Source organism: Chiloscyllium punctatum, chromosome 37, assembly GCF_047496795.1.
Source record: "Chiloscyllium punctatum isolate Juve2018m chromosome 37, sChiPun1.3, whole genome shotgun sequence".
NCBI classification, from domain to species: Eukaryota; Metazoa; Chordata; class Chondrichthyes; order Orectolobiformes; family Hemiscylliidae; genus Chiloscyllium; species Chiloscyllium punctatum.
The window spans coordinates 53,153,690-53,170,377 of NC_092775.1; the positions used below are offsets into that span (position 1 = coordinate 53,153,690).

The 16,688-nt window shown below is 41.3% G+C and overlaps 1 protein-coding gene across 1 annotated transcript in view; it reads right to left on the bottom strand.

Annotated features, from left to right (window-relative positions):
• The window catches only part of LOC140462782 (transcriptional repressor CTCF-like), a 69,629-nt gene extending 57,078 nt beyond the window's left edge, over positions 1–12,551 (bottom strand). Inside the window, exons 1-3 of the mRNA XM_072556050.1 lie at positions 12,393–12,551; positions 10,762–11,183; positions 4,074–4,353 (exon numbers count right to left, since the gene is read on the bottom strand). Coding sequence (XP_072412151.1) covers positions 4,074–4,353; positions 10,762–11,052 — 571 coding nt within the window. The 5' untranslated portion in view covers positions 11,053–11,183; positions 12,393–12,551. The remainder of the gene's footprint in view (positions 1–4,073; positions 4,354–10,761; positions 11,184–12,392) is intronic.
• Between the last annotated feature and the right edge of the window lie 4,137 nt (positions 12,552–16,688).

A 16,688-nucleotide genomic window follows, 5' to 3' on the forward strand; every position in this document is an offset into this window, starting at 1 on the left:
AAGGGTCTGTTTCCGTACTGTACATCTCTATGACTCTAAATTATGGATCTGGGTTTGCTTGCTGAGCTGGAAGATTCATTTCCAGACATTTTGTCACCCTACTAAGTAACATCTTCGTGGGCCTCAAGCAAAGCAGTGTGCATGATTCCTGCTTTCAATTTATATGTTTGGGTTTCTTTGGGTTTGTGATGTCATTTCCTGTGGTGATGTCATTTCCTGTTCTTTTTCTCAGAGGGTGGTAGATGGGGTCTAATTCGATGCGTTTGTTGATAGAGTTCCAGTTGGAATGCCATGCTTCTAGGAATTCTCATGCGTGTCTTCATTTGGCTGGTCCTAAGATGGATGTGTTGCCCCAGTCGAAGCGGTGTCCAGATAAGGAAGGAATCTTGATAATAAGTCTTTAAACAAGACTCAGGGCTACAGCCAGCTTTATTGTGGTTCCATACCAAAATGTATGCTATCAGGAGACTCTGCAGCCTATTTAGATCAGCCTATATGTTAACAACGTAGAAGTCTTGTATTGTAGTGGTAGTATCCCTCCCTCTAGACCGGAAGATCTAGGTTCAAATTTCATCAACCAGTGAGATGTGTCATAATGTGCCTGGACAGGTGATTAGATTTTTTAAAAGGTCCATGCCAACCATAATCCCAAACAAAACTTGACCTACCTGCACACACTTGGTCTAATTCCCTCCAAGCATTTCTTATTCATGTACTTATTTAAATGTCTTTTAAGCATTGCAGTTGTGGTTTTCATACTTCTTGCCTCAAAGATCCAAATTCAAGTTGCATCCATACTGGAGGTGGTTCATTACACAGCAGTAGAAGTAGGCTACTTAAGCTATTGAGTCTACTCTGGCACTTAATGATTTCATGGCTGATAATCATAGAATCCCTACAGTTTGGAAGCAGGCCATTCAGTCCACTGAGTCCAGTTTAATTTTCCGAACAGCATCCCACCCAGACCCAACCCGAAACCTATAACCATGCATTTCCCATGGCTAATCCATCTAGTCTGCACACTCATGGACACTATGGCAATTTAGCATGGTCAATACACCTAATCTGCACATCTTTGGACTGTGAGAGGAAACCATAGCATCCAGAGAAAACCCACGCATACACAGGGGAGAATGTGCAAACTCCACAGAGACAGTCGCCCAAGGGTGGAATCGAACCCAGGTCCCTGGCACTGTGAGGCAGCAGTGTTAATCATTAAGCCATGATTCTTAACTCCACTTTTCTCCCTTACCCCTGCAACTCTTGATTCCATTACCAATTAAAGATCTGTATATCTTTGCCTTGGATGTATTTAATAGCCCAGCCTCTACAGTCCTTTTGTAGTGAAGAATTCCACATATTCACTATGTTATGAAAAAAAAATTCCTCCTCACCTCTGCTCTAATGAGAAGTGGGGGGCTGGGCTCTCACTTAGGTTATTCCCTCTATCACAAAGGGAAATTACATCTCAGCATATACCCTGTAAATCTCCTGAAGAATTGTCAAGGTTTATAAGGTCACTTTCATTCTTCTAAACTCCAATGAACATAGACCCAACCTACTCAACTTCTCCTCAACTCATACCTTTCCCTCTCTCCTCATCTATCAAAACATACCCATACCAACTACTCCATGCTGACCATAACCCTAAACTAAACTAGCCCCACCTGCCTGCTTTTGGCCCATATCCCTCCAAGCATTTATTTATGTACTTATCTAAATGCCTTTTAAACACTACAACTGTACCCACATCCATCACTTCCTCTGGAAGTTCATTCCATACACAAACCACTCTCTGTGTAAAAAGGTTACCCCTCATGTCTTTTTATATGTTTCTCCTCTCACCCTAAAAGTATACCAACTAATCTTGAAATCCCCAACCCTGGGGAAAAGATTCCTGCCATGGTTTTACAAACTTCTGTAAGGTCACCCTTCAACCTCCTACACTCAGTGAAACAAGACCCAACATATCCAGCCTCTCCTTCAAACTCAAACCCTTCATTCCTGGCAACATCCTGGTAAATCTTTTCTGAACCCTATCTAGCATAACAATATGCTTCTAATACCAGGGAGACCTGAACTAGATACAGCACTCCAGAAGAGGCCTCACCAATGACTTGTACAACCTCAACATGACGACCCAACTCCTATAATCAAACATCTGAGCAATGAAGGCAAGCGTGCTAAACGTCTTCTTAACCACCCTGTACACGTGACACAAACCTCAAAGAATGATGTACCTAAACTCCTAGATCTCTATTCTACAACACTATCCAAGGCCCTACATTAACTTGTATAAGTTCTGCCCTTGTTTATTTACCAAAACACAACACCTCACATTTATCCAAATTAAACTCCATCTGCCACTTTTCAGCCCTTTGACCCAATTGATCAAGATCTTGTTGTAACCTCTTTGAAATCTAAGAACTTTAGATAATTCTCCTCATAAGACAAGATCGAGCCCAGCGTGGGAAGAGGATGGCAGTTGTTGTGAGACAGCAGCGTGGATGTGAGGTTCAAGAGATCAAGCCCTTGTGGAGAAAGCCCAGCATGGAGCAACTGCAGACCGACAAATAAAAAAGGTCTGTAAATTGAAACTTTTAACCTTATATCTTATTTACTACCTTATACTGACAAGAACTGTAATGTTGAACTTATAACTTGTTTCTTTATTTTTCTACTCCTTACCTAGGATCTTGTACTAATGTACTTTGTATCTAAGTTGGTGCCATGAGTGATGACATTGTAAACTTTTCATTATACCTCTGTATTGTTGTACTTGAGTACATGTGACAATAAAACCTAATTCTAATAGCCAGAATTATCCGAGTGAAACTTCCTTGGACTGCTTCCATTGCTAGTGTATCCTTCCTTAAAATATCGGATAACATATCTGAGCAGGTTGATTAAAATAAATATTTCTTTCAAGAGTCTTGTGGCATAGTGGTAGTGACCCTACCTCTGGACCAGAAGATTATGGTTCAAATCATACCTGCCATTGATTAAAATACTTTTATTTTTAATATCCAGAAATACTCTTACACAAAATTGAACATTTTTTCCATCACCAAATCACCCATGGTATTTTTTTCCAATAATTAGCCACTATCAGTAAATCACTTGTGTTTCCAAATGAATAACATATGTGCCACAACGATGTGTTTCCAAAACGTGGTTAATAATCATATGCATTGAATGTCCCATGCAGGAGTTAAAACTAAGAATTAAAACTCTGTTCATAATTAGTGGTAACAGTTAAAGTTTATGCGCATACAGTCTCTATGAAAATTTTTTTTTGGAACAGTTAGGTTTGCAACTTGAACCAAGCAGTGTTTAATGCTACATAAAACTATCAGTGATGTGATGGGCCTGCTCACATAATTAATATGACTTATTAGCTGTTACTTTACGTTTGCAATTTCCAGCATGCATTTCACTAAAAATTTATTTTATTCCAATTTCTATTGACCACAGTTTAGGGCCTTGATAAAGAGACATGATCACACAGCAAAGGGGGAGGTTAGAGGATCTGTGGTCATTGGTGCATGAACGATCCAAGTGGACGATTCTGATTCACTCCCAGAAATTTCCATTGAAAGATCTTCTCTCAAACATTGGATGCCCCAAACTATCTGGCTGAATTCTGCCTATAGATTGAAACAGTGATGAATCACACATCATAATAAAAATCTTCTATTATCCTTTGGGCAGACTTCTTAATCCTATGGAAATGCTCAATAAGGCTCATTAACCTTCTAAATAATATCATAGCTTTCCCCACACACAAGCATTAGCTGCAATACAAAGAACACAGTTCAAAGAATACATGCAGATAGAATAAAATGCATTTTATAAGAACTCTGTGTTAAAGTGAGATTAGCAGATTCCCCCATTGCTGAAAGTCAGTGCAGGAATTTTCTTTCATGCCTCCTAGCTATTAATCATGCAGCAACAAGAGTAGGAACATTGAAACTGATGAATTTTCCATTTTACAGATGGGGATGGTAAGGTCAAAACACTTCAAATAACCATCAACAAACTTTACACATGCTCAAATAAAAACGAACACTAACCTTGCTTTTTAGTTTTGTTCAGTCCAGCCGTAGTGGCAGAACTAGTTGTTTTTTCAACAGCTACACCCGACTGTAGTCCCTCCAGTTGTCTGTCTCTACAATGATGAATGGTTACATCTGTATTATTCCCAATTTGTACATTGCACTGCAGACTCCTTTTCTCTTTCTTGACAAGTGGATCGTGGTATTGTTCTATCACTGTGCCTATGTATTCTTCTGGAGTATGGGCTGCATCCAGTTCCATTCTCTCAATATACTGCATCTCTCCATTTGGCCCTACCTAATAATGTTATCAAATAACCAAAATATTAAAGTGCAGCACAAATACGGGCGAAACCACAACTTTATTGTATTTCATCATGTAACAATATGAATAACGAGGGTAATACCTCTCCCTTGTTCTTGCTGGCATTGTAGCGACTTACACAGTAAGGACCACATTTCTTTGTTTTTCTTTACAACTATACACTGTAAAATGAAAGTTGAACCTGCTTTATAGCTAAAAAGTACCAGGAAAGCCTTTGCAACTTGAAGATCAAGTGGGATTGTTTAGTGCACATTTCAGCTGCACAGGATTAGGTTAATTCTTAGATAAGTGAGATGCATATTTTATGATACCAGGAGTCCCTGAGTTAATGAAATATTGCTTAACGACAGTCTTTGTATTGATCCAGCAGCAGTTGTTACACACTTGTGAGTTTTGTGCACTCAGAGACACGAGAAGCCTGCAAACAAGAAGCACCTCTTGCCATTTCTCTGAGTCTAAGAGTCAAAACTGAAGACTTTGAAAATGGTTCGAATACAAGAAAAGACATAGATCCATCCATCAGCTACTGAACTGAAGATCAACCATTGCTCGGCAGACATTTTGTCACCATCAATAAGAACAACAGGAAAGAACTGAGAAATAACTCATCGTACTCTTGTGGTCTGGGTTCTTAGATTACACAATTTCTTTCTCCCTTTCAATATTTTCACACTCATAATATTTATGACCATCTGTATTAGTCTGTCTTATTCATGAATTAATGGGATAAAGTGATACCAGGAGTCTTGGCGTTTTTAAATTGTATAGCTTAAGTTACTTGATAGCAATTAATAACTTTTTTGCTGACTCTTGGTGCAGAATAAGTTTGCTCTTGATAAATAATCATTTTCTAGTTAATAGTAAAGCCTACAATGAATTACTTTTATCCTGAAGAGTGATCACGTCAGGCAAATAGGTCAGCTTGTTGGTTTAGTTGGGTGGTTACATATTTATGGCAGCTTGTCTAACACTTGGGATCAATTATCAACACACTTCCCTAGTTATGATAATATTCAAATCTCCAATGTCCAAACGGTTTCCATAAAAAATAATCTTATGCATGCCATAAATACTAAGGTGCATTTTAGAAAAATATTGAACAACAGAATACAAGTGTTCTGCTCTAAGATCCAATGTAAATTGATGTTTATGTTGTTATGCACATTTTGTTCATGATTTTTGAAGAGATATGTTTGTTAATTAAGAAAGCTCAGAATAAGACATCATCCAAGACTGAAGTCGTAGTGGCTAATATAATATTATCATTAACAAGTTTTTATCTTTTAATGATGTACACAATGGCATAGATTGATTGCAATACAAACTGCAGATTAAAAATATTTTAAAATATTTATCCTTCCCATTTGGACATGTTTTTAATATGTTCTGTTTGAACTCCTGCTCAGCAATATTTCCTCACAGGTTTATCCTTTAGTTAATATTGGTTAAGCTGCTACACTTAAATGCAACAGTGTCTGGATCAAGTGCCCTTGATCCTCCAGCTCTGGCTTTCAGTAAAATCTTTCCAGCTGGCTCTCATTCTTGAGCTTCCCTCCCTACATTCTTTGCCCTCATCTAAGTAAAAATCAGGGTCAGGGTCAAAACCATCTTCTCCACTGAGCATCTAGTCATGACTAATCTGAAGAACAGTGCAGAACATCAAATTGGCATTAATGATTTGGTGGAGTGCTCAGAGAGGTGAGAAATTCAATGTGAATAAGTGTGGGGTGATATATTTTGGCAGAAAGAATATGGAAGACTGTATGAAATAAAGAGTACAACTCTAAAGGGAACACGGAGACATGAGTGTTTATATAAATAAGCCATTAAAGGTGGCAGGGTAGGTGCAGAGTGGTAAATAAAGTTTTTGGTATCCTAGGCTTACTAGAGCATAGAGTGCAAGAGGTAGGTTACACTTCAGCTGGAGGATGTGAATACACTGGAGTGCAAAAGAGATTCAACAAATGGTTCCAAGAATGAGAAACTTCACTAGTGAAGGTAGATTTGAAAGGCTTGGACTCCATAAACCTGAACATTATTTATATTTAAATAGTCATCTAATGTCCTCTGTGAAAAAAGTTAGCTGGAATGAACTGACAAAGTAACTTCAAAATAAGTTGAAGTATGAGACATTGATTTTACCAAAACTGCAACAATATGATGTAGCCCCGCAGATTACCAGTTGGGTATGACAGTCAATTACAGTAAGGGCATTACCCATAGAAAGGGTCCTGCAACAACTTTCGTCTCAAAATATTACAACCCTAACCTAATTATAGGTTGGCTTCTAAAGACTAGGGAGCATGCTGCCTGTCCACCTCAGTTTGCCAAGGACTAAAGTATACAACTAAAACAAATGCTCAAGAGAGGAGAGTTAACGCAAAATATTTGTCTTCTTCCAAAAATGTTCAGTTTTACAAAGCATACAAATTTTATTACACTAGGAGAAAGTGAGGACTGCAGATGCTGGAGATCAGAGCTTAAAAATGTGTTGCTGGAAAAGCGCAGCAGGTCAGGCAGCATCAAAGGAACAGGAGAATCGACATTTCGGACATAAGCCCTTCTTCATGCTGCCTGACCTGCTGCGCTTTTCCAGCAACACATTTTTAAATTTTATTACACTGTCTTTGCTAGTACAGATGAACAATCCTTTATCCGAAATCTGGAAAGCTCCAAAGTCCAAAGGTTTTTTTGTAAAGTTTTTTTCTCATTAACAAGGTTGCTTGGCATGCAAACAGTTTACCCAGGTCGACACCCCCTCGATGCGTGTCACTCAGATACGATGTGGGGGGGGGCGTGGCCCAGCATCAGCATGCCTCGATTTTCTCTCGAGGCCTGTTTTACTTAGTAAGTCTGACCCTTTGACAAGATTTTTTTTTAAATTTCACCATCAAACTGTCACTTATTCTGAAATTTGAAAAATTCCGAATTCTGAAAAACAGCAGGTCCCGACAATTTCGGATAAAGGATCGTCTATACCTGTATACCAGAATTTCAATAAAGCAAAATGATTTGTAATTTTTGTACCGTCTCCTAGACATGTGACAAACTAATGTTTAGGTATTTCTAAACTGTTCAATTATATTGCAAATGAAGCATCCGTCAATGAGAATGATGGTGAACAATTCAAAACCAAGCAACTTAGCAATAAAACATTGTCAAACCTGTCTATGAATGACTATTGAATTGACTAGGGTAGTGATTTCAAATTATTTCAAGCATGGCGATACTACAAGTTTCCAGTAACCTTCAAAGTTCTGATGGACATGCATACAGTCCATTCGTCAAACACACAAATGACAATAGAAAAAGTGCACACTTTTTTTAATACACAAACTCCTGGAAAGTCTGGACTGCTTTTTCTACCAGGCCACTAGTAGCATGGCATGGAGCTATCTTTATATGTTGAACACCATTCAACTTTAGTAAATACCAAAAGTCCCTGCTGGTATATGATGGTCCATTATCTGTGACCAATACTTCCAGGAGTTTGTGCATTAAAAAAAAGTTTGCACTTTTTCTATTGTCATTCCCGTATTTGACGAATGGACCATATGCATGTCCAACCACTTTGTGTGGATATCTACAACGTCTAAGAAGATTGAGCCCATGGAAAGACCTGCATAGTGAATGTGCAACTGAATCCATGGTTTACCCAGCCATTCCCACTGATATGGGCAAGCTGCTGGCTGTCATTTTTGTCCTTGTTAGCATTCTGGGCACTGCTCCACTAACATGGCTAAACTTGCATCCAAGCCTGGCCATCAGATGTAACTCTTGCCAGCAATCTTCATTTTGGAGACACCTTGATGACACTGTTGGAGTTCACTAGTACCAGGCAGCGACCTATGCTCAGGACAATCACTCTTGCTCCACATAACAATATGCCATCCTCCACTGTCAGTTACTCTCTCCAGGTCCAAAAAGATTTTGATTCTGGCCAGGACAGCCCTTTAGTTTCAGATTTGAGATTCTGTGTCCAAATGTGGCTCCCTCTCCACTGGGCCACCTTTGAGTTAAAACCACCCCGATGCCATACAGGGAGGCTTCACGCGTAAATGCCAGATCTTGCTTGAGATCATAGTGTACCAACACTTTAGAGGACGATAGGTATTTCTTCACATCTCTGAAAGTTTGGCTTGACTGCACAATCATTTCTGAGGCTGACCTTTTTTTAGGAGTTGATGGACGAATGTCAGGATGGAAGTCATATTATGTATGAACCTTCCATAATCATTTACCAGCCTCAGGAAAGATCTAACCTTCTGGACAGACATGGGAGCCGGGGCACCTTTGCTCACCCTCACTTTATCTTCCAATTGGTGTAAATCGGTCTTATTGATTCTGTAGCCCAAGTAGGTCACATGAGAAGCCTGGAACACACATTAGCCCTTCATGCCACCCTCATAAGGACTATGTCCGAGTTCTCTAAGTGTTCCTTATTAGCCTTCCCTGCTATTAGCACGTCATCTAAATAAATGGTAACCTGAGGCAGACCTTGCAAAATGAGCAGGCTGATAATACCTCAAATGGCAGTCTTGGTATAAACACTTACAAGTATGAATTGTAGCATACTTCTGGAAATCCTTGTCCAACCACAATTGCAAGTAACTGCAGCCTACATCCAGTAATATATGAGTTATATTACTCAGTTTAGGTCTAGTAGGTCTCTATTGTTGTCTTGAATCCAAATACCAGCAGCAACTTCAAAGGCTTGCCGGCCGAGATCATGAAGAACTTTTAACTATTTGGCTGATACTTGGTTTTGCTTTGGGGCTTTGCCATCAACCAACCTAGAGACCCTCCAATCAGGCTATGTCCCTGAGGCTACGCAATTGCCTGCATTCAAGTGGTGTTCCCCAAGCTCAGTTGGACTGGCAAGAGTCCACTTCCATCCGAACACCCTGAAACTCATATGGTCCACTTACTCCATTTTCCAATGATAAAGCTAATCATAGTGCCTGTTTGAAGTCTAGTTGGGCTTCAGCTTGAATGCTTATATCATTAATCCCACATACCAACTGGGGTCTCTCAGCATCTCATTAAGGGATAAACCAAAGTCACATTTGTCTGCCAGTCGTCTTAACCAAATTCCTGACACGGATTCCCCTGATTCTCAAACTGCCAAATCAAAATAATAGCGTCTCAGAATTAAAGGAGGCTTAGGATTGTAATATTCCTTTACTAAATCCATCAATTCTTGAAAGGTTTTAGTATCTGGTGTTTCAGGGAAAGTTAGGCTCCTAAGAACAGAAAAAGGCTAGAGTCCACAAGCTGTTAGGAGACTTACTCATGGCTTTTTATTTGCTCTGAAAGATAATTCATTCTTTCCACACACTGAACCCAGGCTCTGAAGGCAGGGTCGAATGAGTCAAGCTTCCTAAACAAAGGCATGACGCAAGAAATGCTTACCTCAACTAAAAGATGACTGTCGCGAGCAAGTTTCTTCAGAGATATGCTTTACCATCGTTGCCACTGAAATAGCTCCACAGAGGCCAGTATCCCGTCACCCTATATTTACACAAAGAAAGCCTTCGACTCTGACACAACCTAGTCAGAGTCAGCACCCAGAGTGTCAGAATCTCTGAAACTGCACTTTTTGTCTGTCAGCCCAGAGACTGTTCCATCAGATTAACAGCTCCAATCAGGGAACTCATATTCTATTAGGTCCAACTGGCTGACCTGAAAACATTCACAACATAATCAATGAACAATATTCTGGAATATGACAGACTATCACTGTCACATTGGGCTGATTTGATTCAGAACTTTCTAACCATGGCATGTCAGCTGACAAATCAACTCCAAACAAATCAAACGTATCTTCTCCATTGAAGATAGAGTCTTTCATAAAAAACAGAGAATATTGGAATACACAGGTCAGCAATATCTGTGCAGAGAGAAACCAGAGTTTCAGGTCAGTCACCTTTCGGCATTAGTTAGTCATCAGTTAACGTTGGAGTTGTACCATTGCTCTACCAGCAGCAGGGACCAGCACTGTGAGCAACACAATGCACAACACTTGCGAATGTTTAGCTGCCATCCTTCTCAGCACAATAGACAAACACACTACCTCATCTTGATGAATCTTATGCTGCTTCTATTGAGAATAGGTAGGACCAAATTTCCGTGACTGCTTGAGCTTCTCACAGTCATACTGTGTCCTAACCTTATTGGAAATTCTTGAGAAAGACATAATCTGTTGTTCATTATTTATTTGTTATATGACATGCATGAGTAGAACCCAACAAAGGATGGTGGCATATGGTTTAATTTGTAGAGTAAATGCATATTTGTTAACTATTTGAAATTTAAAATAAGGGTTTTAAAAGGATGTTAAGAAGTAAAGGCCTCTTGTCCAGTAAGTTCCTAACTTCATACCTTAAAAACCTGCACTCCTTCAGGGAGTGGAAGAGTGTGCATGATTTCACCCTCACTACTCAAGGCCTGCCTCAGCTCACTTGGAATAATTTCAACTCCTTGTTGGTTCATTGTCATCACGTTGACCTCAGTCAGGCTGGGCTGGATGTGTTCATCCATGTTGACTACCTGCAACGTGATAACATGCATTTTGTCAGATACTCCCCGCTCCACAGAATATTCCATGATGTCCTCTTCTGACTTTGCCAAAAATACAGTTGTATCATGGGGTAAAATTTCATTTTCCATCATTGTTTCCAAATTTTTGCTTGTACTATTCTCATGTTTCTTCTACATTCTGCAACCTCATTGCTCTTTGCTCCTGCAGTGCATTTTCATTTTATTAAATGTTTCCAAGTCGGAGGCCTCACTGACATGGTTGTCTGTTTGAAAAGAAAAGCAAATTTTACAAACCACTTAAATATTTCTTTTAACCACTAGAACTTTAATATAATTACATTCTAAAAGTATTTAACTGGTTATAAAGGACTTTAGAACAACATGAATTCCTGAAAGGTGGTACAGAATGTAATTTTTTAATGGGTCATTTTTTTTCACATAGGGAAATGTTCACATCTCATGTCTGTCCCTATTGCCATGCAAAAACAAATACAATTGATGAGGTCCAAATAAGTGAAGGTATGCTTTTATTAACATCGTCCTAAAGCTGTTCCTACAAAGATACCTAGAACCCCACACATCAACAAATTTCCAGATAACAATTAGCAGCTTTAGCAAGGTGGTGTGGCACTTTGCGATATTTCCCAGTATCTTTCAAATGTATGGGGATTGGTCAGGTTTTTGGTCCAACTGTTTATGGGAGCATGTTGTCCCTGCACTCTCATGAATGTCTCCCTTTTGAATGTCTCCCAATCCATCCATGGAGATTTTCATATAATTCGCAGCTCTCAGTCCACTTTGACCAGATCCTGTCATACGATATTAAAATCCCTTATCTCCAACCCTTTACTTTCTTTGTTCTTATTCATAATTATTTTAAATCTTACTGAGTCATGGTCACTGGTGGGATTCAAAGCCAAACAACAGAACATTAGTCTGGGTTTGTGGAATACTAATCCAGCAACAGAGGTAATGTCACTAAATACCTGGTCAAATGAGATAGTAAAACCGCTTTTCCCAATGGTGGAACCATCGAGAATAAGCGTGCACAGATTTAATTGACAAAATCACCAGTGAGGGCATAAGGAAAACCTTTGCACATAACTAATGGTTGGGATCAGGAATGCACGGTCCGAGTACAACAAAGACAGGTTCAATGAGGTATTTAAAACTAGTTAGGATTTTTTTGAAAAGGAAGAACATGTGGCTGAGAAGAGTACGAGGCAGTTACTTTTCAGCGCCACTGCAGACTGAAGGTCCATCTTCTATGCTTAAACAATTCTACAAGATCACTTGTCTCCCTTAAATTATTCCGAGGCCTTAGCTATGTGATCCAATCCTTCATTCAAAATTGCAGAGTTCTTCTGGTGCTTCAGCCTCTCTCATCATCAACCTGAATTTTTAAATGCAACCGCCCTTTGTAAATTCGCCAGCTTTGTGCACCACTAATCAACAGCAGGGTCAGTACCTACCTGCTAAACTAAACCTAATTCACACTATATCGCCAGTGATTATTATTTGGGGGTGGGAGCTTAATCCTGCACAACGTGCTCAGTAAATCATGGGCTGGGCTGGAGTGGAGGTGAGGCGTCGCGCCCGGGAATGAGTGTTAACGGGAGCAAAGGCGGGGCACCGCCTTGCCGCCTGATGTTCCACCGCTCGGCCGCCACCGCCAGGCCCGCACATGCGCCGCTACCGCCTCCCCGCAGCGGGCGGGAAAGCAGCAAAATGGCGGCGGCGGCGGCGTTAGTGCGCAGGCGTGGCCCGTTGCCATGACCACCTCGACGGAAACGCTTGGAGGACCATCAAATTGTGAGTGAGAGTCGTGGCCCAGAAGGTTAATAATTCCAACTTCCTTCAGGAAGACGCAGGAAATAATGCAAGCATTGAATGAATGGTCAGCGCCACATGTGTTCATTCGTAGCCTGAAATATTACAAATTGCATACCATAAGATAGACTGATGGTCTTCTGTCATGGTTCTATACTGTTGTGATGGTCATGCTGTATGTTTAAGTATACTAATATTTCTCTGATTTTGAAAATTGTGATTGTCACTTTTTTTGATACATAAATGAAGATATATATTTGGAATTTTATATATAGTAAGGTACAGCATCAATGAAATAATGTGATCACAGAATCCCTACAGTGTGGGAACGCACACATTGAGCCCACACTGACTCTTCTAAGAGCATGCCACCCCCAGACCTATCCACTCCCCCATCTCTGTCGCCCTGCATTTCCCCATGCTCTGCATTCAATAAGACATTCAGGTTTACAATGTTAAAAATCACACAACACCGGGAACAGGTTTAATTGGAAGCACCAGTTTTCAGAGCACCGCTCCTTTATCAGGTGGTTGTGGAGGACACAATTGTAAGACACAGAATTTATAGCAAAAATTTACGGTGTGATGTAACTGAAATTATACATTGAAAAATACATTGATTGTTTGTTGAGTCTTTCATCTGTTCGAATGCCATGATAGCTTCACTTCTTTCATATGTAAATCACACAACTTTTTTTTGAAAGCTACATTCTCAGGTTAACTGTAACAATTGGTGTTAGCCAGATAATATGTTGAAGGTGTTAGCCCTCTGTGTTCTCTGTCTGTGCCATAATGTTTAGACTGATTCAAATCTAAAAAGTGAGTTAACAGTCTTACATGAATTCAAGCAGTTTTTGAGCAAAGTGCAATGTAACTCTGCAAGTACAAATTCACCCCACAAATGTATATGTATATGTATATGTGTGCATGTGGGTTTGTGTGTGTCTGTCTGGGGTGGGGGGGTTGTGAGTGTGAGAGAGAGTGTGTATGTGAGTGTAGAGTGTGTAAGTCTGTGAGGGAGTGCATGTGGGAGTGTGTGTGAGTCTGGCGGGGGTTGTGTCTGTGAGACAGAGTGTATATCTATATATATATGTGTGTGTGTAGAGTGGTCTAAGTCTGGGGTGTGGGGTTGTGAGTGTGAGAGAGTGTATATGTGAGTGTAGAGTGTCTAAGTCTGTGAGGGGGTGCATGTGCTAGTGTGTGTCTGTCGGGGTGTGTGTGCGTGTCTGTGTATATGTGTGTCCATGTGTATGTGTGTGTATAGGAGTGTCTGTGTGTGTATATGGTACAATGGTGGTCACCTGCAGTGTGACGTGAACCCAAGGTCCTGATTGAGGCCCTCCATATGGGCATGGAACTTAGCTATCAGCCTCTGCTCGGCCACGTTTTGCTACCGCCTGTCCTGAAGTCTGCCTTGGAGGATGGTCATCCGAGGGTCTGTTGATTGTTGTGTAGTGCCCATTCATCCGTTGCCGTAGCCTTTGCTCGGTTTCCCCAATGTGCCATGCCTCGGGGCATCCTTGCCTGCAACATATAAGATAGACAACATTGGCTGAGTCACATGAGTACCTACCATGTACATGGTGGGAGGTGTAATGGTAGTATCCATGTCACACTCTGACACGTCTTGCGGCGCCCACTGTGATAGGGTTGTGAGGAGTTGTCTGGAAAGCCGGGCAGCTTGCCACGAACAATGATCTGTTTGTGATTTGGCGGTTGTTTAAAGGCAAGCAGTGGAGGTGTGGGGAAGGTCTTGGCGAGGTGCTCATCCTCATTGATAATGTGTTGCATGTCACAAAGAACATGGTATAGTTTTTCAGCTCCTGGGAAATACTGAACAATGAAGGGTACCCTGTTGGTTGCAGCACATGTCTGTCTCCTGAGGAGGTCATTACAGTTCCTTGCTGTGGCACGTCGGAACTGGCGTTCAATGAGTTGAGCATTGTACCCTGTTCTTACGAGGGCATCTCTGAGTACTTCCAGGTGGCCGTCACGTTCCTCCTCATCTGAGCAGATCCGGTGTACGTGTAGGGCTTGTCCATAGGGAATGGCAGTTATAATATGTTTTGGGTGGAAGCTGGAGAAGTGTAGCGTTGTGAGGTTGTCTGTGAGTTTGCAGTAGAATGTCGTGCTGATGTGTCCATCCCTGATGGAGATGCATGTGTCCAAGAATGAGACAGATTGTCGTGAGTAGTCCATGGTGAGTTTGATGGTGAGGTGAAACTTGTTGATATCACTGTGTCGTTTTATCAGTGACTCCTCGCCATGGGTCCAGAGGAAGAAAATGTCATCAATGTACCTGATGTATAATGTTGGTTGGAGGTCCTGCATCAAGAAGAAGTCTTATTCAAACCTGTGCGTGAAGATGTTGGCATATTGGGGTGCAAATTTGGTCCCCATAGCTGTTCCATGTGTCAGGATGAAGAACTGGTTGTCAAAAGTGAAGATGTTATGATCGAGGATAAAGTGGATGAGTTGTAGGATGGTGTTTGGAGATTGGCAGTTGTTGGTACTGAGTACTGAGGCTGTTGCCGCGATGCCATCATTGTGAGGGATGCTGGTGTAGAGTGCTGAAACATCCATTGTGACGAGGAATGTTCCCGGTTCAACTGGTCTGTGGGTGCTGAGTTTCTGTAAGAAATCCGTAGTGTCGCGGCAGAAGCTGGGGAATCCCCTGTACATTAAGTTTCAAGATGCCTTCAACATAGCCGGAGAGATCCTCACAGAGGGTCCCATTGCCTGATACGATGGGACGTCCTGTTGTATTGGCTTTGTGTACCTTTGGAAGGCAGTAGAAATTGCCTACAAGAGAAGTACGTGGGATGAGGGCGCGTAGGGAACTCTGAAGGACTGGATCCAAAGTCCTGATCAATGTATTTAATTCACGGGTGTTTACTTTGGTCGGATCAGCTGGTAGTTGCCTGTAGTGTTCCTGGTTGTTCAGTTGTTGGTACACTTCCTTGCAGTAATCTGTTCTCTTCTGAATGACAATGGCTCCTCCTTTATCTGCTGGTTTGATGACAATGTTGTGATTGGTTTTGAGAGCCTGAATGGCATTGCGTTGTGAACGGGTGATGTTTTGCTCTACCTAGTGGGTATGGCTGATGAATCTGGCATTTATATATTTCCTGACGGTTTGAGCATACATGTCAACCCCAGGGCATTGTCCCTCTGGTGGAATCCAAATTGACACGTTCTTTGGTCGCTCCTCTACAGATCCCTGTGATGACTGTTCTAGTTCATCAGTGGGCTCGTTAGGATCACTGCTGGCACCTTGAAAGAATTCCCAGAGTCTCATTTGTCTGATAAACTCCTCCGTGTCTGCTGCAAGAACCAACGGGTCCATTTTGGTGGTGGGGCAGAAGTTGAGACCCCTGTTCAGGACTTCAATCTCTTCCGGTCGAAGGGTGTGGTCCGATAAGTTGATAATAAACTTCCCCACAGGACATTCGACCTCGGACCTTCGTGTGACCATCCTCCAAGGCGAACTTCGGGACAGGCAGCAACTAAAAGTGGCCGAGCAGAGGCTGATAGCTAAGTTCTGTACCCATGGGAAGGGCCTCAACTGGGACCTTGGGTTCATGTCACTCTACAGGTGACCACCATTGCACTATACACACACACAGACACTCCTATACGCACACATACACACGAACACATGTATACACAGAGACACTCACACGTGCATCCTGTCATAGAGTTAGACCACTCTATACTCACACACACACACACACACACACACACACACACACATATACACTCTCTCACAGACACTCGGAACTCCCCACCTCACACATGCACCCCCTTACAGACTTAAACACTACACTCACATACACATATATTCACTCTCTCTCACACTCAAAACCCCCCACCCCAGACAGACACACACACACTTTTTAGATTAGAATCAGTCTATAGATTATGGCACAGACAGAGAA